The 25,796-nt window shown below is 41.9% G+C and overlaps 1 protein-coding gene across 2 annotated transcripts in view; it reads left to right on the top strand.

Annotated features, from left to right (window-relative positions):
* The window catches only part of dnah3 (dynein axonemal heavy chain 3), a 175,369-nt gene that overhangs the window by 39,484 nt on the left and 110,089 nt on the right, over window positions 1-25,796 (top strand). For both annotated transcript variants that reach the window (XM_033040327.1, XM_033040326.1), the window contains exons 13-18: window positions 11,292-11,476; window positions 17,569-17,692; window positions 18,431-18,584; window positions 21,029-21,173; window positions 21,837-22,048; window positions 24,280-24,371. In XM_033040327.1, the coding sequence (XP_032896218.1) occupies window positions 11,292-11,476; window positions 17,569-17,692; window positions 18,431-18,584; window positions 21,029-21,173; window positions 21,837-22,048; window positions 24,280-24,371 (912 nt within the window). The remainder of the gene's footprint in view (window positions 1-11,291; window positions 11,477-17,568; window positions 17,693-18,430; window positions 18,585-21,028; window positions 21,174-21,836; window positions 22,049-24,279; window positions 24,372-25,796) is intronic.

The raw sequence follows: 25,796 nt of genomic DNA, 5'->3' as shown, positions 1-25,796 counted from the left end.
TTAACACTAACATTATAATGGAGCCTGCCACAATCTAAAATTGAACTGCTATTCTAGACTGCTCCAGAAAAAGTGTTTCGATGCCCATTCATTGTCAAAAGAGGACTGTATGGTTGCAACAGTGGGGGAATTTAACTCCAAATATCAATTGGGAATGCTGTAATGTGAAGGGAGTGGATGAGTGGAATTTGTGACGTGTTTTTGGAGAAAAAAGTTCTCTATAATTCTATACAATTACCCCATAGAGAAGAGAAAAACTCAACCTTCTCTTGTGAAACAAGATACATAGGTGACTGAAGTGTCAGTGGGGGTGCACTTTGGGACCAATGACCATAATTAAAATAATTATGGGAAAGGAGAGGACAGTTGACTAAATTAGGTCGAGGCCAATTTTTCTGATGTTAGACAAGATCTTACAAAAGCTGACAGCTGAGGCTGTTGCAAGTAAAGGGACATCTGGCAAGTGGGAAGCTTTTGAAAGTGAAATAGGGAGAGTTCAGGGCCACAATGTGCCTGAGTGAAGGGCAAGACTGGCAGAAGTAGGGAACCTTGGGTGACGATAAATATTGAGGCTCTGGTCAAGAAAACAAAGGTATGTCAGGTATGAGTTGATGGAATCAAATGAATCCCTTGAAGAATATGTGAGGTGTAGGAATGCACAAGAGGAAAATAGGAAGATCAAAAGGTTTTGGCAAATAAGGTAAAGGAGAGCACATAGAAATTCTAACATTATATTAATCTCAAGAATAAGACGGTACATGAGCAGTGGTGTACGTTTAAGGATCTACTGTATAACCTTCAAGAAAAATTTATTCCTATGAAGAAAAAAAGGGGTAAGGGTAAGAACAGTCAGCCATGGCTCAGTAAAACTATAAAGGATAGTATTCGGCTGAAGGCAAGGGCATATAAGGTAGCCAGAGATAGTGGGAGGGTAGAGGATTGGGAAGCATTTAAAGGTCAGCAAAAAATAACTAAGAGATTAATTAAGACGGGGAAAATAGACTATGAAAGGAATTTAGCGAACAACATAAAAACTAATAGTAAGAGTTTTTATAGCTATATAAAAAGAAAAAGGGTGGCTAAGGTGAACGTTGGTCCATTGGAGGGTGAGACTGGAGAGTTGTTGGTGGGGAACATGGAAATGGCAAAGGCATTAAATGAGTATTTTGTATCAGTCTTCACCATAGAAGACACAAAAAATATTCCAACGCTGGATAAACAGGGGGCGGTAGGAATGGAGGAGCTAAATACTATTAAGATCACCAAGGAGGTGGTATTAGGGAAATTAATGAGACTGAAGGAGGATAAATCCCCTGGGCCTGATGGATTACATCCAAGGGTCTTGAGGGAGATAGCGGTGGGGATTGTGGATGCATTGGTGATAATTTTCCAAAACTCCCTGGAGGCAGGAACGGTCCCAGTGGATTGGAAAATGGCCAATGTAACACCTATATTTAAAAAAGGAAGTAAACAGAAGGCGGGTAACTATAGACCGGTTAGTCTAACATCGGTGGTGGGTAAAATGTTAGAGACAATTATTAAAGAAACACTAACGGGGCATTTGGATAAACATGACTTCATCGGACAGAACCAGCATGGTTTTGTGAAGGGGAAGTCCTGTTTAACGAATCTGCTCGAATTCTTTGAGGAAGTAACAACCCGGGTGGATAAAGGGGAACCGGTGGATGTGGTATACTTGGACTTCCAAAAGGCTTTTGACAAGGTGCCACATAAGAGACTATTGCTAAAAATAAAAAATTATGGGATTGGGGGTAATATATTAGCATGGGTAGAGGATTGGCTAACAAATAGGAAGCAGAGAGTGGGGATAAATGGTTCATACTCGGGATGGCAACCGGTAACTAGCGGGGTTCCGCAAGGGTCGGTGCTGGGACCCCAGTTGTTCACAATTTATATAAATGATTTGGAGGAGGGAACCAAGTGTAATATATCAAAATTTGCGGACGATACAAAAATGGGAGGAAAAGTAGGGGATGAGGAGGATAGGAAGAGTCTGCAAAAGGATATAGATAAGCTAGGTGAGTGGGCAACAACTTGGCAGATGAAATTTAATACTAATAAATGTGAAGTCATTCACTTTGGGAAAAAAAATGATAGGGCAAGTTATTTTCTAAATGAGGAGGAGCTGCGTTGTAATGCAACGCAAAGGGATCTAGGGGTAGTAGTACATGAATCACTAAAAGTTAGTATGCAGGTGCAGCAAGCAATCAGGAAGGCCAATGGAGTTTTGGCCTTTATTGCTAGGGGGATTGAGTATAAAAACACGGAGGTCTTGCTGCAGCTGTACACAGTATTAGTGAGACCACATTTGGAATACTGTGTACAGTTCTGGGGTCCATACTTAAGAAAGGATGTACTAGCCCTGGAGGCAGTGCAGCGAAGGTTTACAAGATTAATTCCTGCAATGAGGGGATTGACATATGAGGAAAGGCTAAGTAGGCTGGAACTCTACTCTTTGGAGTTTAGAAGAATGAGAGGCGATCTCATTGAAACATATAAGATCGTGAGGGGCCTTGATCGGGTGGATGCACTGAGGATGTTCCCAATGATCGGGGAAATTAGAACTAGGGGACATAGTTGCAGAATAAGGGGGGGCTCTTTTAAAACTGAGATGAGGAAGAACTTCTTCACCCAGAGGGTGGTTAATTTATGGAATTCACTGCCCCAGGGAGCAGTGGAAGCAGAAACATTAAATATATTTAAGTCTAAAATAGATGTTTTTTTAGCTGCCAAGGGGATAAGGGGCTACGGGGAGAGGGCAGGGATATGGACCTAGGTATGGTTAGTATAGTAAGACCTGAGTGATCTCCTGGACAAGTGTCGATCGCCTGGATTGGGGTCGGAGAGGAATTTCCCGGATTTTTTTCCCGAATTGGACCTGGGTTTTTATCCGGTTTTTTGCCTCCCCCAGGAGATCACGCGGTTCTTGGGGTGGAGAGGGGTGATAGCGGTATAAAGGGGAGGGTAATGTCTTGTGTTCTGTGTCTTGTGTCTACTGTTTGTGGGTAAGGGTGTCTGTTTATTGTTCAGCCATGAGCGAATGGCGGTGCGGGCTCGACGGACCTGGTGGTCTACTCTCGCACCTACTTTCTATGATTCTATGATTAATAACAAAGAAGTACCCATGAAGGGAATATGGCCCTTTAAAGATCAATGAGGCTGTCTGTCTGTTGGGCCACAGGAGATGGTTGACAGGTTAAATGAATATTTTGTATATATTATGGAGAAAGGTGTGAACACGAGGGAACGGGGACAGTGCTGTCTTGAAGAGAGTCCACGTTACAGAAAAGTAGGTGCTGGAGATCCAAATACAGATAAATACAGTTAAATCCTGGTCATGATCAAGTGTATCTGAGGAAGCTGGGAAGAAATTGTGGGGCCCATGGCAGAGATACTTCTGTCATCAATAGCCATAGATGAGGTGCCGGACTAAAGAGTGGCTAATGTTTTGCCTCTGTTTAAGAAAGGCTGCAAGGAAAAGCCTGGGAACCAAAGATCTTAGAGCTTTAAGATCTTTGCTGGGAAGTACAGACTAGTGAACTTAACCTAACATCAGTGATGGGTAGCATGTCGGAGGGGATTTTGAGACAAGTTCTAAGACATTCGGAAAGCCAAAAACTGATTAAGGATAGTCAGCATGACTTTGTGCATGGGAAATCGTATCTCACATTTGATTGAGTTTTTTGAAGAGTTGACCAAGAAGATTGAGTGCTATGCAGTCTTCTTCTTCTTTTCATGTCCATCTTGTTACAAGAAGCCTCTGATTGGTCGAAGGGACTAGAGGAAGCAGCTGATTGGCTTGTATCCCGAGTAAGGCTTTATTGTATTCGGATAAGGTGGAAGAATGAGGGCCAGGGCAGTTTACTGTTCTGGATGTCAGATGTGGGAGGTCATGGAGTCTGAGTGCCCTCCAGACGTCCACATCTGCGCCAGGTGCGTCGAGATGGGGCTCCTAAGGGACCGTGTTAGGAACCTGGAGCAGCAACTCGATGACCTCTGTCTGCTCAGGGAGAGCGAGGAGGTCATAGAAAGGAGTTACAGGGAGGTGGTCACTCCAAGACCACGGGAGACAGAAAACTGGGTCACAGTTAGGAAGGGCAATGGGCAGAGGCAGGGACTGGTGAGTACCCCGGTGGCTGTACACCTTGAAAATAAGTACTCATGTTTGAGTAAGGGTGGGGGAGACAGCCTACCTGGGGGCAGCGACAGCGGCCGGGCCTCTGGCACAAAGACCGGTCCTGTTGCACAGAAGGGTAAGGAAAAGAAGAGGAGGGCAATTGTAACAGGGGACTCTATAGTCAGGGGGTCGGATAGGCGATTCTGTGGACGCAGACAGGAGACCCGGATGGTAGTTTGCCTCCCTGGTGCCAGGGTCAGGGATGTGTCTGAACGTGTCCAAGAAATCCTGAAATAGGAGGGAGAGGAGCCTGAGGTTGTGGTACATATAGGTACCAATGACATAGGTAAAAAAAGAGAAGAGGTCCTGAAAGAAGAATTTAGGGAGTTAGGTAGAGAGTTAAGGAGAAGGACTGCAAAGGTAACAATCTCAGGATTACTGCTTGTGCCACACGACAGTGAGAGTAGGAATGAAGCGAGGTGGAGGATAAATGAGTGGATGAGGGACTGGTGCAGTAGGTATGGATTCAAGTTTCTGGATCATTGGGACCTCTTTTGGGGAAGGTGCGACCTGTACAAAAAGGACGGGTTGCACTTGAACTCGAGGGGGACCAATATCCTGGCAGGGAGATTTGCAAAGGCTACTGGGGAGACTTTAAACTAGTATGGTTGGGGGGAGGGACTCAAATTGGGAAAGCTAGCAGTCAGTGTGTGAGGCAGGAGGCAGAGAATGGTAGCACTCTGACCCAAAATGTAGGGGAGAGAGAAGAAAAAGACAATAAACAGAGAATAAGAGAGGGTGGGTTTCTTAAATGTGTATATTTTAATGCTAGGAGCATTGTAAGAAAGGTGGATGAACTTAGAGCCTGGATTGACACCTGGAAGTATGATGTTGTGGCGATCAGTGAAACATGGTTGCAGGAGGGCTGTGATTGGAAACTAAATATTCCAGGATTTCGTTGCTTCAGGTGTGATAGAATTGGAGGGGCAAGAGGTGGCGGTGTTGCATTGCTTATCAGGGAAGATATTACAGCAGTGCTTTGGCAGGATAGATTAGAGGGCTTGTCTAGGGAGGCTATTTGGGTGGAACTGAGAAATGGGAAAGGGGTAGCAACACTTATAGGGGTGTATTATAGACCGCCAAATGGGGAGCGAGAATTGGAAGAGCAAATATGTAAGGAGATTGCAGATATTAGTAGTAAGCACAAGGTAGTGATTGTGGGAGATTTCAATTTTCTACACATAGACTGGGAAACACATTCTGTAAATGGGCTGGATGGGTTGGAGTTTGTAAAATGTGTGCAGGATAGTTTTTTGCAGCAATACATAGAAGTACCTACTAGAGAAGGGGCGGTGCTGGACCTCCTGTTAGGAAATGAGACGGGTCAGGTGGCAGAGGTATGCGTTGGGGAACAGTTTGGGACCAGTGATCACAATACCATTAGTTTCAATATAATTATGGAGAGGGTCAGAACTGGACCTAGGGTTGAGATTTTTGATTGGAGAAAGGCTAACTTTGAGGAGATGCGAAAGGATTTAAAAGGAGTAAATTGGGACAGTTTGTTTTATGGGAAAGATGTGGAAGAGAAATGGAGGACATTTAAAGGTGAAATTTTAAGAGTACAGAATCTTTATGTCCCTGTTCAGTTGAAAGGAAATAGTAAAAATTGGAAAGAGCCATGGTTTTCAAGGGAAATTGGACACGGTTCGGAAAAAGAGAGAGATCTACAATAATTATAGGCAGCATGGAGTAAATGAGGTGCTTGAGGAGTATAAAGAATGTAAAAAGAATCTTAAAGAAATTAGAAAAGCTAAAAGAAGATATGAGGTTGCTTTGGCAAGTAAGGTGAAAGTAAATCCAAAGGGTTTCTACAGCTATATTAATAGCAAAAGGATAACGAGGGATAAAATTGGTCCATTAGAGAGTCAGAGTGGACAGCTATCTGCAGAGCCAAAAGAGATGGGGAAGATATTGAACAATTTCTTTTCTTCGGTATTCACCAAGGAGAAGGATATTGAATTATGTGAGGTAAGGGAAACAAGTAGAGTAGCTATGGAAACTATGAGATTCAAAGAAGAGGAAGTACTGGCACTTTTGAGAAATATAAAAGTGGATAAGTCTCCAGGTCCAGACAGGATATTCCCTAGGACATTGAGGGAAGTTAGTGTAGAAATAGCAGGGGCTATGACAGAAATATTTCAAATGTCATTAGAAACGGGAATAGTGCCGGAGGATTGGCGTACTGCGCATGTTGTTCCATTGTTTAAAAAGGGGTCTAAGAGTAAACCTAGCAATTATAGACCTGTTAGTTTGAAGTCAGTGGTGGGCAAATTAATGGAAAGGATACTTAGAGATAACATATATAAGCATCTGGATAAACAGGGTCTGATTAGGAACAGTCAACATGGATTTGTGCCTGGAAGGTCATGTTTGACTAATCTTCTTGAATTTTTTGAAGAGGTTACTCGGGAAATTGATGAGGGTAAAGCAGTGGATGTTGTATATATGGACTTCAGTAAGGCCTTTGACAAGGTTCCTCACGGAAGGTTGGTTAAGAAGGTTCAATTGTTGGGTATTAATGGTGGAGTAGCAAGATGGATTCAACAGTGGCTGAATGGGAGATGCCAGAGAGTAATGCTGGATGGTTGTTTGTCAGGTTGGAGGCCAGTGACTAGTGGGGTGCCACAGGGATCTGTGTTGGGTCCACTGTTGTTTGTCATGTACATCAATGATCTGGATGATGGTGTGGTAAATTGGATTAGTAAGTATGCAGATGATACTAAGATAGGTGGGGTTGTGGATAATGAAGTAGATTTTCAAAGTTTACAGAGAGATTTATGCCAGTTGGAAGAGTGGGCTGAAAGATGGCAGATGGAGTTTAATGCTGATATGTGTGAGGTGCTACATCTTGGCAGGACAAATCAAAATAGGACGTACATGGTAAATGGTAGGGAATTGAAGAATGCAGGTGAACAGAGGGATCTGGGATTAACTGTGCACAGTTCCCTGAAAGTGGAATCTCATGTAGATAGGGTGGTAAAGAAAGCTTTTGGTGTGCTGGCCTTTATAAATCAGAGCATTGAGTATAGAAGTTGGGATGTAATGTTAAAATTGTACAAGGCATTGGTGAGGCCAATTCTGGAGTATGGTGTGCAATTTTGGTCGCCTAATTATAGGAAGGATGTCAACAAAATAGAGAGAGTACAGAGGAGATTTACTAGAATGTTGCCTGGGTTTCAGCAACTAAGTTACAGAGAAAGGTTGAACAAGTTGGGGCTTTATTCTTTGGAGCGCAGAAGGTTAAGGGGGGACATGATAGAGGTCTTTAAAATGATGAGAGGGATAGACAGAGTTGACGTGGATAAGCTTTTCCCACTGAGAGTAGGGAAGATTCAAACAAGGGGACATGACTTGAGAATTAAGGGGCAGAAGTTTAGGGGTAACATGAGGGGGAACTTCTTTACTCAGAGAGTGGTGGCTGTGTGGAATGAGCTTCCAGTGAAGGTGGTGGAGGCAGGTTCGATTTTATCATTTAAAAATAAATTGTATAGTTATATGGACGGGAAAGGAATGGAGGGTTATGGTCTGAGCGCAGGTATATGGGACTAGGGGAGAATACGTGCTCGGCACGGACTAGAAGGGTCGAGATGGCCTGTTTCCGTGCTGTAATTGTTATATGGTTATAAACGTTGACCTCACTGTCATCGTCCATCCTGAAAAGAACGCAAGCTTCCAGCGACAATCAGTGGAAGCCATCACTTGTCGCAATAGATGATGGTGGTAGCAAAATTAGCTCGGGATACTTCCAGTTTCCAGCCCCGTGACGTGGACGCTTCTGCCATGGGGACAGTACTATGCAGTAGGCGTTAACAATATACTCTATGGTAGGTTATATCACATGGGATCCAGGGTGAGCTAGCCAATTAGATACAAACTCTGCAGAAGGGTCCCGACAGCAATCCACGTTCTCCACGGATGCTGCCTCACCAGGTGAGTTAGTCCAGCATTTTGTGTCTTTCTTAGATACAAAATTGGCTTGAAGGTGGGAGAGAGGGGGTGGTTGCACAAGGGTTGTTTTTCAGATTGGAGGCCTGAAACAAGTGGTGAGCCAAAGCAATTAGTGCTGGGTCCACTGTTGTCCGCATTTTATATTAACAATTGGGATGTGAATGTAGGTGGCATGTTAGTAAGTGTGCAGATTACACTGAAATTTATGGTATAGCATATAGTGGAAAAGTTTATCAGAGATTACAATGACATGTTGATCAACTGGACCAAAGGGTGAAGGAATGGCAGGTGGAGTTTAATTTAGATAGAGACGAGGTGTGGCAATTTGGCCAAAACTAGTGCAGGCACAAAGTTCCATGAAAGTGGTGGCACAGATGGACCGGGTGTGAAGAAAATGTCTGGCACACCTGCCTCCATCAGTCAGTATATTGGGTACAAGAGTTTGGATTGGACACCATATTACAGCTGTTCAAGATGTTGGTAAGACCACATTTCAAGTAGGATATCATGAACAGAAGGGGTGCAAAAACGTTTGATGAGTATATAAATGGGTCTAGATGGTTTCAGTTATAGGGAGGGACTGGGTCTTTTCCCCCTGGAATGTGGAGTGTAGGAGGCTTTAGAGTGACGTTATAGAGTCACGAGGCACATGGTTAAGATAAATAGTCACAGTTTATTTTGCCTAGGTAGGGGAATTTAAAACTAAAGGGCATAGGTTTAAGGTGAGAGCGGAAAGATTTAAAAGGGATCCAAAGGGCATCTTTTGTAAACAGTGTGGTGTGAATATGGATTAAACTGTCAGAGGAAGTGGTAGAGGTGGTACAATTATGACATTAGAAAGACGATTGAATAGGTACACTTTTTCGCTGATAAAATCAGCACCATCTATCAATCTTTATCCCCTGTACCCGACTCCCCAGCATCTACTCCACCACCTACCAAGGCCCCTCCTTTCAACATCTCCACTGACATCCTTACCCCTCCTCCACACTGCTTCCTCTCCCAGTTTGACCTGGTCACCCCTATTGAAATCTCCAAACTCATCAGCTCTTCCAAACCCACTACCTGCCCCCTCGACCCTCTCCCCACTCCCCTGCTGAAGTCCTGCCTCCCGGTTCTCTGCCCCTACCTCACAAACTCTTCAACTCCTCATTGTCCCAAGGAATTGTCCCCTCCGCTTTCAAAACTGCTGCTGTTACACCAATCTTAAAGAAACCTGATCTTGATCCCTCCTCTCTCATTAACTACCGCCCAATCTCAAACCTCCCCTTTCTTTCAAAAACCCTGGAGCGTATCGTTGCGTCGCAACTTCATTCCCACCTCCTTGCGTATAACCTACTTGAACCCCTCCAATCTGGCTTTCGCCCCCTCCATAGCACAGAAACTGCTCTCCTCAAAGTCCTCAACGACCTCCTCACCTCTGCTGACACTGGTTCCCTCAACATCCTCATCCTCCTCGACCTGAGCGCAGCCTTCGATACAGTGAACCATAACATCCTGCTCACCAGACTCAAAGACCTCGGCATTGAAGGCTCTGCACTCAGCTGGCTCCGTTCCTACCTTTCCAACAGATCCCACTTCATCTCTCTCCACAACCACACCTCTGCTACAGCCACAGTCACTCAAGGCGTTCCCCAAGGCTCCGTACTCGGCCCCCTCCTCTTCATCATCTACATCCTCCCCCTTGGTCAGATACTCCGCCACTTCTACCTGGACTTCCACTGTTACGCCGATGACACCCAGATCTACCTCGGCACCAAATCCCCCCACAACCCCCCCCTCTCCCATATCAACTCCTGTTTGTCAGCTATAAAAACCTGGATGCAACATAATTTCCTCAAACTCAACAGCGATAAGACAGAATTCCTCCTCATAGGCTCCAAAGCCACACTCAGCAAAATCAATAACCCCACTCTCACCATCGACGGCACCACTGTCTCCCCATCTCCCCAGGCCCGCAACCTTGGCGTGATCTTTGATTCCACCCTCTCCCTTGAGCCTCACATCCGCCATGTCATTAAAACCTCCTTCTTTCATCCCCGCAACATCGCCAAACTCAGACCCTCTCTCACACATCCATGCCTTCATCACCTCCCGACTGGACTACTGCAACTCACTTCTCCTTGACATCAGCTCCACCTACATCAACCGACTCCAACTGGTCCAAAACGCAGCCGCCCGACTCATCACCCACACCAAATCCTGGCATCACATCACTCCAGTCCTCAAACAACTTCACTGGCTTCCCATCTCCCACCGGATCAACTACAAAATCCTGATCCTCACCTACAAAGCCCTCCACCATCTGGCCCCCCCATATCTCACTGACCTCTTCTCCCCCTACCAACCCTCACGGTCCCTCAGATCCACATCAGCTGGTCTCCTCTCCATCCACAAGTCCAACCTCCGCAGTTTTGGGGACAGAGCCTTCTCCAGGGCAGCTCCCAGGCTCTGGAACTCCCTCCCCCAACTGATCCGCAATTCCGTGTCCCTCACCATCTTCCAGTCCCGCCACAAGACCCATCTCTTCACCTCTGCCTATCCTTAGCCCCACGTCCCCCTCCCTTTTCATCTGTGCATTAATTGCCTCATATTGTGTTTTGTATTGAATTCTGTCTTTACTTTGTGTACTAGTCATGTCTCTACTATTTATTTCATTCCCCTTACATGTTTTTCCTCTACCTGCTAAATTTTTGTAAGGTGTCCTTGAGACTCTTGAAAGGCGCCCATAAATAAAATTTATTATTATTATTATTATAAATTGTTTAAGAAGGAACTGCAGATGCTGGAAAAATCGAAGGCAGACAAAAATGCTGGAGAAACTCAGTAGGCGAGGCAGCATCTATGGAGCGAATGAATATGTGACTTTTCGGGTCGAGACCCTCCCTCAGACTGGATAAGAGTATATGAGCCAGGCTCAGCAAGTGGGATTAGCTTGGTTAGGCAACTTGGTCAGCATGAATGGGTTGGGCCGAAGGGTTTGTTTCCATGATGAATATCTCTATGACATTTCTGGAGGATTATCCACTCATTTGCTGATGACTCCCTATTACGTTTGAGTTAGAGATGTATGATCCCTATGACCGTGCATGCAGTGACTGTATCTTAAATGTCATAGTACAGGTTGGTCTTCCTTTCTCTCCAGTATTTGCACGCAGTATGAGGAAATATCTGATCGGATCCATGAAATTCCCGAGAGCACAGAAGAGCTGGTGGAACTTGACACTTACATGAAAAAGGCCAGTGACGTACTTATTGTAAAGCTGAAAGAAGAAATCTTTGAAGCAGCAGATAGACTGGACTTTTTACTGGACTTTGCCACACTGTCAGGTGAGCAAGAGAATATTTTGAGGATAATGTACATTTTTTAGAATGAGCATTATTTGAAATGCACATCATTCCTGAATTTATATATATACTATTCTAATTTCTTCATTTCGTAATTTTTAGAAATTCAATGCATTCAGTAAAAAAAAAACCTACCAGAGAAACACAGGGGAAGAAAGCTAAGGAAGACCCTTATATAGATACACCATCGCTTGTCCAGCAACAGATGGTCCGATATCTCCTATAATCCGGATAACATTACGAGAGCATGTGGCTCGTGCTCTTTCAGGATGCTCCATCCTGAATCATGCTCCATCATGCTCCGTCATGCTCCATCATGCTCCATCCATTGCTTACTCATTGCTCATTGCTTACTTATTTTTTAATCGTTAAATCTTTATTTCCATTTCTAGCAGTCCATGGTGCATTGGAGACATGCGAGGGGTATAATTAGTGGGTCAGAGGTGTATTGTTGACTAATTATTACGTGACCTCAGTTAGTCCGGCAAAATGGATAATCATTCAAGGCTCTGGAACCAAGGGTGCCGGAAAATCGATGGTGTACCTGTATTAAAAAGTCACCTTTTTGTTTAATCGTGTAGCTCCACCCTAACCGATGTGGTCTTTCCTACAATGTTTTTAACCATCATTTGTAATTAATTCCTGTGCAGATGTTTGGCCTCGTATGTCAGACTTTTGAATAGAAGTTTCAAACTAACTTTAATAGATGTTCACATTCCCCGAAGCTACATTCATTATTTAATTATGATAATCTTAAGTTTTACGTAAACTCAATGACAACACCTCATTTTCCATTTTAAAACATGACAAACAATACAAATTCAACATTGCATTTAATAGTTTCAAGCAATGACTAATGCCATTATTTCAGTATTTAATGTTTCATTTTTTCAGATAATTTCAGATTTTATTGGTCTTGCTCTATCTGGAATGCCTCCTGATATTTCTACTTTAGTTCACCTCCCTCATTATCACTGTCATCATACAATCTCTTCTGCCTTCTATCTCTTTGTCTTTCTCTTTACTTTTAAAAATTAACTCATTGCTAACTTCTCCCAGTTCTGCTGGAATGCCATCAACTTGTAACATTAACTCTGCTTCTCTCTTCACATAAGCTGTCTAACCACCTGAGTATTTTCAGTGTTTGAGGTTTTATTTCACATTTCCTTCATCTTCTGTATTTTGCTTTTAAATTAACCATTTCCCTCACGCTAGTTTATTGTTATACACAGCAATGAAATCCCTGTTCACTTGAAGCTCATAGGGTAAACAGTAATCAGAAATTAATTCTGAATACAGAAATAATCATGGCAAGTGTAAAACAGCAGAATGGTGCAAGATCACAGAGAAACATAGAAAATAGGTGCAGGAGGAGGCCATTCATTGTGAGCATGGCTGATCGTCTCCTATCAATAACCCGTGCCTGCCTTCTCCCCATATCCCTTGACTCCACTAGCCCTTAGAGCTCCTTCTAACTCTCTCTTAAATCCATCAAGTGACTTGGCCTCCACTGCCCTCTGTGGCAGGGAATTCCATAAATTCACAACTCTCTGGATGAAAACGTTTTTTCTCACCCAGTCTTAAATGACCTCCCCTTTATTCTAAGACTGTGGCCCCCTGGTTCTGGACTCGCCCAACATTGGGAACATTTTTCCTGCATCTAGCTTGTCCTGTCCTTTTATAATTTTATATGTTTCTATAAGATATCCCCGCATCCTTCGAAACTCCAGTGAATACAAGCCTAGTCTTTTCAATCTTTCCTCATATGACAGTCCCACCATCCCAGGGATCAATCACCTGAAGCAATGCCTAAAAATACATTAATGGAATATCCGAATATAGTATAGTTCACAGTAAGAATATGTGGCAGTACCTCAGGGATGAGGATGTGAAAGACGTGATGGATTCAGGAGTCTGATAGCAGTGGGGATCAATGTCCCGTACATCCTCTTTTTAGAAGCCAGGTCTCGCAGTCAGGAAACAGCATCTTGAGCTGTGCGCCAGGGCTGGAGTTCTGATTCCTATGGGGTATGCGATCTTGACTTGGCCTGGGTGATCCAGTACCAGAGATAATCCGTCACTGTATCGGCATGCATTGCTGCCACCACGTGGATCTGTACTTAAAGCACTCATGCATCTAATCTCAGTGTCTTTTAAATGAACCTGGCCAGCACCCTGTTCCCACAGTTGGGTGAGCCAGGTGGCCAAGGGTTCACCGGGTTGCTGTCTCATTCTAGCCAATAACTCTCGTAATTCAGCCGCACTATAATCCCTGACGACAGTCTCAGTGATTTCAGTCCCTGGGTCTAGCTAAGCCAATTGATTCTTTTCTCTTTGTTCAGTCTTAACTTTGGTCTAGACTAGGGGCCTGGATCCTATCACTGGTCTATTATCCCGTTCTTCCCCCCTCTGTCTATTCTGCATCTGACTCATCTGAGTGCCAAATATCCCTGTCCCAATGGTCGGGGTCCCAGTCATCCTGTGATAACATTGCACATACATTTTCTAGGTCCACATACCACTCCTTCCTATTTAATTTCTGCTTCACAGTGGCTAATCTACACGTGATATTAATTTGTTTCAATTCCACCTTCTCAGCCCGTTTCTGTGCAGTCTTTGCTGTCTCAGTCAAGGTCACACATTGTCTTTCCAGATCAGTTAAATGTAATCTTTCATTTTCACTGGTTCAATTTGTTAATTATGAGACCCTGCTGCCTTAGTGCAGGAGCAAATATCCATCCCATCTGTGGGAGGTCCTCTTTCCTTTTTGCAAAGCCAACTTTGTCCAAACATTTATTAATCAAGTGTGGTAGCTTTGTTGACTTATCCTTTAACTCTCCCTCCCAACACTCAGGAGGTCCTCATTCACTCAACACATTGGCCACACTACCATAACCTTCAGAATTATCTTCCCATGTTGGGACCTGAAACGTCTCGGGTTCCACATCTTCAATCCTCTTTCTCCACATTTTCATCGAATCCTGCCAACTATGCCAAAATGTAACAAAATACAATATATGCAGGATTCAAGGATTCGGAAAACAATGATAGGAGAAACAACAACCTGAAGAGCACAAATAACTATTTATTAAAGCAAAATACATGTAAAGTACAGAAAAACTATCTGTAGTTTAAAAATACAAAATAACTGGTCTCACGCTCCTCTGCATACTCGAGTCTCCGGTCTGCACTGACTGACACACACTACAGTCCAAGCTCTCTCTCTCTCTATCTCCCCCGCTGGTGAAGATATCTTCTAATGGTAGAAGCATCAACGTGTCAAACTAGCTATCCTCCTTGGTACCATAATGGCGTGAGTTATATGCCCTATCAGATGCTGAGCTAGTCTCTGATGTCTCTAGGAAAGCTAAGCTTATCTTAGTGACCTTGCAGGTGTCCTCATGATATACTGGTCCCTTCGATTTAGCCTAAGCATTCTTAGAAAAAATCTACTTGTTTTCCTAAGTAGAGTTTGAGATGCGGTGCTGCTAGTTTAGTTGACAGCTCAATTTTAGCTGACAAGTCTGTTTAACCTTTACGTTACACCTTAGTTGCTATTAGAGGAAGCTGAAATGGTTCCCAAAACTTGTCAAATCCTGGACCCCTGTTCCAAGCACTGGAATGTGATAGTTGGCATGATGATTTTTTTCTGGTTTTTGTTTAGATCCAGATGTTCTGGAATATAAAGCAGCCCTTTTATGTTTGTGGTCACCTTAACGTGGCCCAAAATGAATGAAATGAGGCGGAGAATCCAACAATATTCTGCCAGTCTAGCCTTTTGTTTGGTATTATCCAGTAATTGTATATAATTTTGTGTCAAACTTACAAATACTCCATTAGCAGTTATTTCAACAGCATCTGTGAAGAGAGAAGCAGAGTTAATGTTTCAGGTTGAAGACAGTAAACCAGAATTGGGAAATATTAGAGATGAATTAAGTTTTTAAAGATAGAATACATTTTAAAGTGCAGGGAAAGACAAAGGGATGGAAGGCAGGAGAGATTGCATAAAGAAAGTGGTGATGAGGCAAATGAAAGAAGGTAATAAAATGTGCATTACATTTGACTGCAGCATATTTCATCTATAATTGTTCTGTTTGGTAACATTTAGATGATGGTCCAATTGCTCTACATATTGGAAAACTGAGTGGAATTAGCTTTGTTGACTTATCCTTTAACTCTCCCTCCCAACACTCAGGAGGTCCTCATTCGCTCAACACATTGGCCACACTACCATAACCTTCAGAATTATCTTCCCATGTTGGGACCTGAAACGTCTCGGGTTCCACATCTTCAATCCTCTTTCTCCACATTTTCATCGAATCCTGCCAACTATGCCAAAGTGTAACAAAATACAGTATATGCAGGATTCAAGGATTCGGAACAATGATAGGAGAAGCAACAACCTGAAGAGCACAAATAACTATTTATTAAAGCAAAATACATGTAAAGTACAGAAAAACTATCTGTAGATTAAAAATACAAAATAACTGGTCTCACGCTCCTCTGCATACTCGAGTCTCCGGTCTGCACTGACTGGTACACACTACAGTCCAAGCTCTCTCTCTCTCTATCTCCCCCGCTGGTGAAGATATCTTCTAATGGTAGAAGCATCAACGTGTCAAACTAGCTATCCTCCTTGGTACCATAATGGCATGAGTTATATGCCCTATCAGATGCTGAGCTAGTCTCTGATGTCTCTAGGAAAGCAAAGCTTATCTTAGTGACCTTGCAGGTGTCCTCATGATATACTGGTCCCTTCGATTTAGCCTAAGCATTCTTAGAAAAAATGTACTTGTTTTCCTAAGTAGAGTTTGAGATGCGGTGCTGCTAGTTTAGTTGACAGCTCAATTTTAGCTGACAAGTCTGTTTAACCTTTACGTTACACCTTAGTTGCTATTAGAGGAAGCTGAAATGGTTCCCAAAACTTGTCAAATCCTGGACCCCTGTTCCAAGCACTAGAATGTGATAGTTGGCATGATGATATTTTTCTGGTTTTTGTTTAGATCCAGATGTTCTGGAATATAAAGCAGCCCTTTTATGTTTGTGGTCACCTTAACGTGGCCCAAAATATTGGAAAACTGAGTGGAATTCTTTATAAACCTGTTTCAATTGGGTCGTTATTGTATTTTTTTTGTACGCTGATGAAATTTGGTTTACCTGGGCAACTACGGGCAAAGACTTTCAAAGGGTAGTTATTTCGGAGCTTTCTCTTCCAATTCTACGCCCCTTGTAATTTTGGTGTCATTTATCTAACTTTGACTACTTATTAAATTGCAGGTTGCCTGGTTGCACAAGTCGAAATTAATGATCATGTTTCAGTATCTGAGGAATGTCATAAATTCTTCCTTTACACATGGAAATAGGAGTTAACTATTATACCACGAAGCTGGTATCAAACCTGATGCTGATATATTAATTTGTACAATGGCCACATCACTCCAAAAGCAAGCTAGATATGTTGAAATATTCTTGCTATTGAGGGAGTGCAGCGTAGGTTTACGAGGTTGATTCCCGGGATGGCGGGACTGTCATGTGCTGAGAGAATGGAGCGGCTGGGCTTGTACACTCTGGAGTTTAGAAGGATGAGAGGGGTCTTATTGAAACATATAAGATTGTTAAGGGTTTGGACATTCTAGAGGCAGGAAGCATGTTCCCGATGTTGGGGGAGTCCAGAACCAGGGGCCACAGTTTAAGAATAAAGGGTAAGCCATTTAGAATGGAGACGAGGAAACACTTTTTCTTGTAAGAGTTGTGAGTGTGGAATTCTTTGCCTCAGAGGGCGGTGGACGCCGGTTGTCTGGATACTTTCAAGAGAGAGCTAGATAGGGTTCTTACAGATAGCGGAGTCAAGGGATAGGAGGAAAAGGCAGGAGTGGGGTACTGATTGGGGATGATCAGCCATGATCACATTGAATGGCGGTGCTGGTTCGAAGGGCCGAATGGCCTACTCCTGCACCTATTGTCTATTGAAATTATTCGGCCGGTTAATAAACAAGTGTTATGATGTGATTTGTAATAACTTGCACCATTCAGATGATTCTTCCTGACTCTGACATTTTCCGTTTATATTATAGAGGATGATTTGAAGCTGAATAGTCAAGTCTTCAACTGGCCGGGACAGATTGTACAGTTGCTTGATTCACATCGGGACCGACTGCTGAGCAAGAGAGATGATGTAGATGATAACCTGAGGAATCGGTTTGTACCTCAAAAAAATTCTTCCATGCATTTCAGAAATTGTTGAATTGTTCCCTTTTAAGTAAAGTGGTAACATGGTAACAGGAATAATTCTAGTAAAATCTCAGAATCTTCTTGACAAATTGAAATTAAGTTTCCTGCATGGGACCCTCTCTGCATATTCAGCTTTGATCAGGTTTTCCTTTTATTGTCCATTACGACTAAGACAGGCTGTCTAGGCTAGCCCTGCGCTTGGCCCATATCCTTCACAAAACATTTCTATCCATGTACCTGTCCAAATGTCTTATAAATGTTATTGTACCTCCCTCAAAAACTTCCTCTGGCAGCTTGTTCAACCACCCTCTGTGTAAAAATGTTGCCCCTCGGATTCCTGTTAAATATTTCCCTTCTTACTTTAAATGTAGGTTCTCTGGATTTTAATTGGTCTAACAAAAAAAAGGCTACATTGACCCTATCTATTCTGGTCTGGACAAGCTGATCTGTAATCCTGAATTATATATATTTTAAAGTTTAAAACTTGCTTATATCCCGTGGCTCTCATTTCTTCACTCTTTCAATCACTGTATTGGAGTTTTAAACACACATATTTAAAACAAAGCGCTGGCGAAAATTGTAACGTTACCTGGACAGAATCAGCTCAATAAATCCCATCACTAATTCATTAAAAAAAAATCAATTTCAGCTGACATTTTGTTTGTGAGTAATTGTTCCCACTAATGCCATTGTTTGTGTTATTAGAGTAAAAGAATTTCAGAAGAAAGTTGTGGCATATGGCAAAGATGTAGACAGCTTCAAGAAAAAGGAAATTATAACAATTGATGAAATGAAGAATAATGTGGAGAAGCTCAGTGAACTGTCTGATAATCTGACCGCTGCAATGGATGAACTAGATGTTAGTAACCTGTTGATGTGTAATGTGACCTTTAGATGTAACCTTTCTGATTTATTAAGTTGGTATTCCCAGTACATGAGCATGCTTTCTTGTCCACTTCAATGTAGAGGTTTCTCACTCTCACTCTCAAAAAGCCACATGTTCAGCTTCCATGGTTTAGGTCCTTTCTGTAATCTGGACTGATTTGCTTTTATTCTACTGAACTCCCCTCATTTTCTCTCCCTATCTAAGTATTCCTACAAAAGACACAACATAGATTTCTAAAGTGCCAGAAGAAAAATTATATATATGAAGTATCCCTAAACACTGTCCTGAAGGTAAAAGTACATCAGGAACCAAGCTTAACCTGCAGATAGACACGAAATGCTGGAGTAACTCAGCGGAACAGGCAGTTTCTCTGGAGAGGAATGGGTGACATTTCTGGTCGAGACCTGTCTGAAGAAGGGTCTCAACCCGAAACATCACCCATTCCTTCTCTCCAGAGATACTGCCTGTCCTGCTGAGTTACTCCAGCATTTTGTGTCTATCTTTGGTTTAAACCAGCTTCTGCAGTTCCTTCCTACACCTAACCTGTGGAACACTGCATATAACTGCTGTCTTTGTCATTTCCTTGACTATCTACAGCCATTTATAATTTAATATCTTCCAACTACATATCACTTTGAGATTGTGTCTCAGTCTTTCTCTGATCTATGTCTCCTTAACCTTCTACTCTATCACAATGAAGCCCAAAGTTAGCTCGGGCAACAGCACCTCATCTGTGGTTGACATTTGAGTTCTATAATGTCAGATAGTCAGCACTTCATACTTCCGCCATTGTCACCTTCATTAATTTTCAGTTCTTATCTAGTTCTTAGATATGTTATTTTCTTCTGGCACTTTAGAAATCTAAATTAAGTGCCTTTTGTAGGAATAATCAGATAATTCTTACGGGAACATAAGAAATAGAAACAACGGTGAATTGTATTCCCCTTTGGGATTGCTCCACCATTCAACAGAATCATGGCTGATCCCATATAGACACAAAGTGCTTGAATTACTCAGCAGGTCAGGCAGCATCTCGGGAGAAAATGGACAGGTGACATTTCTGATTGGCACCCTTCTTCAGAGTGTGTGTGTCTGTGTCTGTGTGCCTCTCTCTCTCTCTCTCTCTCTCTCAAATCAGGGCCGCCAACAGATGACCCCAGGCAGGGAGGGGGGGAGGGGAATGTTTGTAGAAGTTACCGTCAATTAGAGAATTCAACATTCATACCGCTTGGTTGTATGGATAACTCTTTACTTTGAAGGTATAGCTCCCAGCACCATGAGGGAAACATCCTCTCAGCATTTGGCCAGATCAGTCAATTCAGAATCTTAGATATTTCAATCAGATCTTTGTAGTGAGGCCCTAAGCTGTTCAATCTTCCCTCATAAGACAACCTTTCTAGACAACTTTACTATACCAGACATTTATACTCTTTCTTTTTCAATCCGTTAATTTATTTATAAATAATTATCATTGTATATTTCATGCAATGTATTTAAATATTATTCTTGATGATACATAATAATCTTTGGGGATAGGAACATGTATCCAAAACTTTCCTCTGTGGTTTATTCATTAGAGTTTATGATATTATATGTGCTTCATAATATTATTATATGTGTTTGTGGATGCAAATGCAATTGTCAATTACAATTCTCTGAGAGCAGGTAAAGGGAACTTTAAAAAAAATATAATAGCAATAATTCAATTTCAGATGCAAGAAAATTATTTTATCAGTTTTTTTGGTGTTTATCACTGTATAAAGGGAAGTGCACAAAGCGCTGGAGTAACTCAGTGGGTCAGGCAGCATCACTGGAGAATTTGGATAGGTGATGTTCCCCCAGGAGGGGAAGGGTCTTGACCCAAAACGTCACCTATCCTTGTTCTCCAGAGATGCTGCCTGACCTGCTGTGTTACTCCAGCATTTTGTGCTCTTTTGTGTAAATCAGCATCTGCAGTTCCTTGTTTCTGCATCAGATGAAGGCAATTGGGTCCATTGGTGTGAATACAGGGAGCAACCTGATACCAACATCATGCTGTAAATCAAAAGCACCTAAATTAATTAGATTGAAACCAAAAGTAAAGCATTATTTCAAGCTACCCGGTGACTCTATCTGCTTTATTCTTACCTTTCATTGACATCTGTAACATTCCCAGTTCTGGATGTTGACGGAAATAATGGAACTATTCGTAAGTAGAGTATTGCTAAATTTATACACCAATGAAACCTTGAGATCAAAATGTACCCATTAGTGTCAAGACCAAAGGTCCCAACCCAAAACATTGCCTATCCATGTCCTCCAGAGATGCTGCCTGACCTGCTGAATTACTCAAATGCATTGCATTCTATCCATTAATATGCCGTTTTTAAGTTCTGATACCAGCTATGTCCATCATGAATCTCATTTTCTCTTTAAAGACTATAAATAGAGAAGAGGAGTTGTTGGGGCATCAGGTGTCCCATTTCCCACAGTTAATGGCCACGGTGGCACAGAAGCAACCTTATGAACAACTGTGGAACACTGCATATAACTTTTATACCAAATCAGAAGCATGGCTAAATGGTGAGTTTCAAAAGATAATTGAGTAAGAAACATTCAGGATCCTAAAATGAGGAGGGCCTAGAAACTGATGTGAGCCTTAAAAGGCAATAGGCCACCATGGAAGCTACCAGTCACAGACTTGAAAATGACAAGTACAGGAAGGCCTTGTTACAGACAATCCATTATGCACTATTCTGTGTGTAGTCTGGAAATTGCTTCTTTGCACTTTCTAGAAGGTGGCTGTAAATCAAAGTCATGATGGGGGGAGGGGTGACCAGTGAGGGAAAGGAATTTGGGGAAGAGCTGCTGAGTTTAGATATGTTGGGAGTTTAAGTGATCAGATTTGGGAGGTGTGGGAAAGTGGCCCCTTTTGGGGGGGGGGGAAAGTGGCCAAGAAGAGGATGGCTAGTCGGTCCCAAGTCAATCATGGGTGAGATCAGCAGTTGCATGCATTGGTAGCATGGGGCATGGGCTGGGGGTTTGGGGGTGAGGGCTGGGGGAGGGTGAGGACAGAGGAGTTCACATGAGGAGAGAATATAAGAAACAAAATTTACTTCAGTGAAGTCACATCTTGGAGGAGAATTATTAAAACCTAGATTCTTCGGAAGTGCACAAAGATATGTATTTATATATTTGTATATATAAATATATACAAATGCTTCCATATTTTTCCATTATTTTTAGGACCCTTCCAAGGTCTAGATGCTGAAGAGATTACAAACGAAGTTTCAAATATGTGGAGAACAATGTACAAATTGACAAAGACGTTCGCAGATATTTCTGGACCTAAACGTGTAGCAGAAAATGCAAAATTTAAAATTGAGAAATTCAAGCCACATCTACCTATTATCTCAACTATTTGCAATCCTGGCATCAAGGAGAGACACTGGGAAGAGGTAAAGTCTGATAAATTGATGCATTGAGAAAAGGACAGTGAACAGTGTCGGGTGTTCTTGTACATACTTCTACTCGGTAGAACTGCAATTTACCATAAACTGGAGATAGAATCAACTTTCATCATTGTAATTAATTTATTTGCCAAGTATGTAAACATACATGGAATTTGATTTCTTGAAAGAAATTAGTATATAAGAAAATTGAGCGACAAGTACAATGGGTCATTAATTAGTTATCACTTGGTGTTTGTTGTTTGTGAAATTTAAATTGATTGACAAATTGACCATGTGTGAAGTCTTACCTAATCAAGGTTGAAATCAAGTCTACTGCTGATAGAAATACTCCCGAATGGAACAAAAAAAAACTTAAGGGGCAGAATTTTCTGTTCGTGATGAGCCTCAGACTTCCGATCAAAATTTATATTTACATTTGCCACTGTCCCCAATGGGAAATACAGGGAAAAATATTAGATTAATCTATCGTGGCTAAGCCCTTCACAGGTGCTGGTCATAAGATCATAAAGTCATAAGGGATAGGAGTATAATTAGGCCATTTGGCCCATCAAGTCTACTCTGCCATTCAACCATGGCTGATCTATATCTCTCCTGACCCCATTCTCCTGCCTTCTCCGCATAACCCTTGACACCTGTACTAATCAAGAATCTATCTATCTCTGCCTTAAAAATATCCACTGACTTGGCCTCCACAGTCTTTTGTGACAAAGATTTCCACAGATTCACCACCCTCTGACTAATCCTCTGGTTAGACCGCATTTGGAGTATTGTGAACAATTTTGGGCCCCATATCTGAGGAAGGATATGCATGTGCTGGAGAAGGTCAGAGGAGGTTTACGAGAATTATCGGAGGAATGATTGAGTTAACATATGATTAGCGTTTGACGGCAATGAGCCTCTACTTGCTGGAGTTTAGAAGGATGGGGGGGAACCACATTGAAATTTACTGCATAGTGAAAGGCCTGGATCAAGTGTATTTCGAGAGGATGTTTCCACTAGTGGGAGAGTCTAGGACCAGAGGCCACAGCCTCAGAATAAAAGGACTTTCCTTTAGAAAGGAGATGAGGAGGAATTTCTTTAGTCAGAGGGTGGTGAATCTGTGGAATTCATTGCCACGGAAGGCTGTGGTGTTAGAGGTTATGGGGAGAAAGCAGGAGAATGGGGTTAAGAGGGAAAGATAGATCACCCATGATTGAATGGCGATGTAGATTTGTTGGACCGAATGGCCTAATTCTGCTCCTATCACATGAATTTATGAACAATGCAGAGGTCTTCACCATAATGAAATAAGTGCTGGAGCTAAATAGCACACCCTTCTACTTGTGCATACCTCCAAAATGTTGACAATGGATTAGGCCACGCCTTCTAATTTACCTGGAACGATTGAGGCATGTACTGCATGTTTGTGTTGATATATTCCCAAATTACTGTTGGCATAATCCCCGTAAAGTCCCAGATTATGCATGATGTTCTATCCCTGCTAATCCTAATGCATCCAACCCTGGATTTAAAATCTTGAATGTTTTTGATTGTCTGGATTCTTAGAAGTTTCAAATATTTGAGTTTTGTCAGTTATCTAAACAAGGAGATGATATATAGCCAGCTGTTTGTTTGCTTTGGCATCTATTTTTGTACTCCACAAGTAAATCTATTTCATTGTGGAAGGGTCTATTGATTTGTAGGGCTCCATCACTGAAGTTCATGGCAGTTCTAAACTCTATATTCCCGCTGGGGAATCTGCACGAGAGAAATATGAGCTTTGTTCAGTAGTAACTGGTAAGTACGGATGACTAATGGTAGACTTTAGGCCAGTGTTTCAGATGTGAAAAAAACCCAGAAACAATCTTGATGATGAGTGGTTGAGAATCTCTATACGCTATTGCTCCAGTTGGAACTTGATGAGTATCGGAGCATAGTTGGCAAATACACTGAAGCAACTTTTGCCTACATTTTAACCTTAAATTCATGCCAATAATTATACCTGCCCTAAGATTGGTGTTGCTGAAGGATTGCAGAAAAAAAAATGACTGGTGAGATGGGTGGCTCGAAAGCATTTCACCTTTGTAGTGCAATCATTTTTATATAAACTAGTTGTTCCTTGAGCAATTAGCCACCCGTTACTCTGCAGCAAACTATAAGGGAAATGAATAAGGTGGAAAGGTCTTTTATAAATCTCGACAACATATAATTTGTGCTGATTTATGTGTTGTTTACAGATCAGTGCAATTGTTGGATTTGAAGTGAAACCCCATGAAGAGACCACCTTGCAGGAAATGCTAGAAATTGGACTTGAAAAGTTCCTTGATAAGTAAGCAGTTCATACACTTGCTTTTGAATTTCTTTTTCAGCTATTTTCTCATGAACTGCACAGTTCTCCTTAAAAGAACGGTCTTGCATAACTTCCCCACCATTATGGCTCCCATACTGATCCGAGAGTAGTCTATTCATGCGTGAACAGACCAGGGGACCTGCACAGAGTAATTGACTGTTTAATCTCTACTAATAACCCCCTATGATGTTGTTGGTGGTATGTGATACTCACGGTGTGACACGACGTCTGATATCCAGCATCACTGAGCCTGAGGATTTTTATAGTTTCTGGATGAAAGGTTCAAACTTCAATGCATAACCATTTCTTTGCAAATTCGATGATCAATCCCGGCATTTCTTCTGGTTATCTTTGCACTGTATTCTCCACACATAAAATACAAAACCAGATTTGTAATGATTTCACATTAGCTATATTACACATTTCTGTCAATTTTGTAATCAATTGGCAAATGCAATTCAATTTTCTCTTCAATTTTATTCCCTTTATTAACCAGTTAATACATCTCTGGGGGAATATTATGCATGGCAAGAGCAATGAACTTCAGCTATATAATATTATGAGTTTGTAGCTTGGAATCCGGCATACAATTTTTATTTGTGAGTGTGCTGAAATCCCTTTATCAGAATTCTACACACATGCTGTGTCTCAAATTTGAATCATCAGTATTCAAAGAAAATCTCGATATTGTTTTTACTTGGCTGAAGGATTGTTTAAGGAGTGGGTATTCTGAAAGGAGTGACCCATGTTGTTCAACATTGGGTGTCTTGTGTTTAGCACCCCATCAGCAACGGAACAAATGTAACGTGAATACTTCATGAATAGCATTGAAATAATGAATAATAAAGCCCAAACCAATTGTTGATGGATGCAAGTTTTAACATGCCTAATTATTATCAAAATAGTAAAACAAATATTGCAATGGAAAGAACGATCAGCATGAAGCAATTCATGTTTAAAGTGCAATATCAAACATGGAGTATTGTGGAGACACAATGAACTGCAGATGCTGGTTTACAAAAAGGCACAAAGTGTTGGAGTAACTCAGCGGGTCGGGCATCATCTTCGGAGAACATGAATGTGACATTTCGGGTCGGGACCCTTTTCCACACTACTAGGTGTTGTGTCCAGTCCTGGTTACAAAGATGTAAGGGTGAATCATTGGAGAAAGGGTAGAGAGGAGCCCTGAGACCGGTCCATGGTATTGGAGACATTGTTGTGCTTCCTTCAGTCAGTTAGTGATATCGGTCTCTTAGCTGAATCTTGGGTTAATTAAAAGCCAGACGAGCATTTTTTTTAAAGTATGTCGGATTTATGTTTCTTTGTAACAGTTCATGCAAAATATGAAAGATATTTCATATTCTTATATCAACAAATAAGGTTTTAAGGCATGTAAGGTAATGT

The sequence above is a fragment of the Amblyraja radiata genome, chromosome 22 (assembly GCF_010909765.2).
Source record: "Amblyraja radiata isolate CabotCenter1 chromosome 22, sAmbRad1.1.pri, whole genome shotgun sequence".
NCBI classification, from domain to species: Eukaryota; Metazoa; Chordata; class Chondrichthyes; order Rajiformes; family Rajidae; genus Amblyraja; species Amblyraja radiata.
Note: the sequence above shows the minus strand (reverse complement) of the source record. Positions and strands in the feature narration are given on the sequence as shown.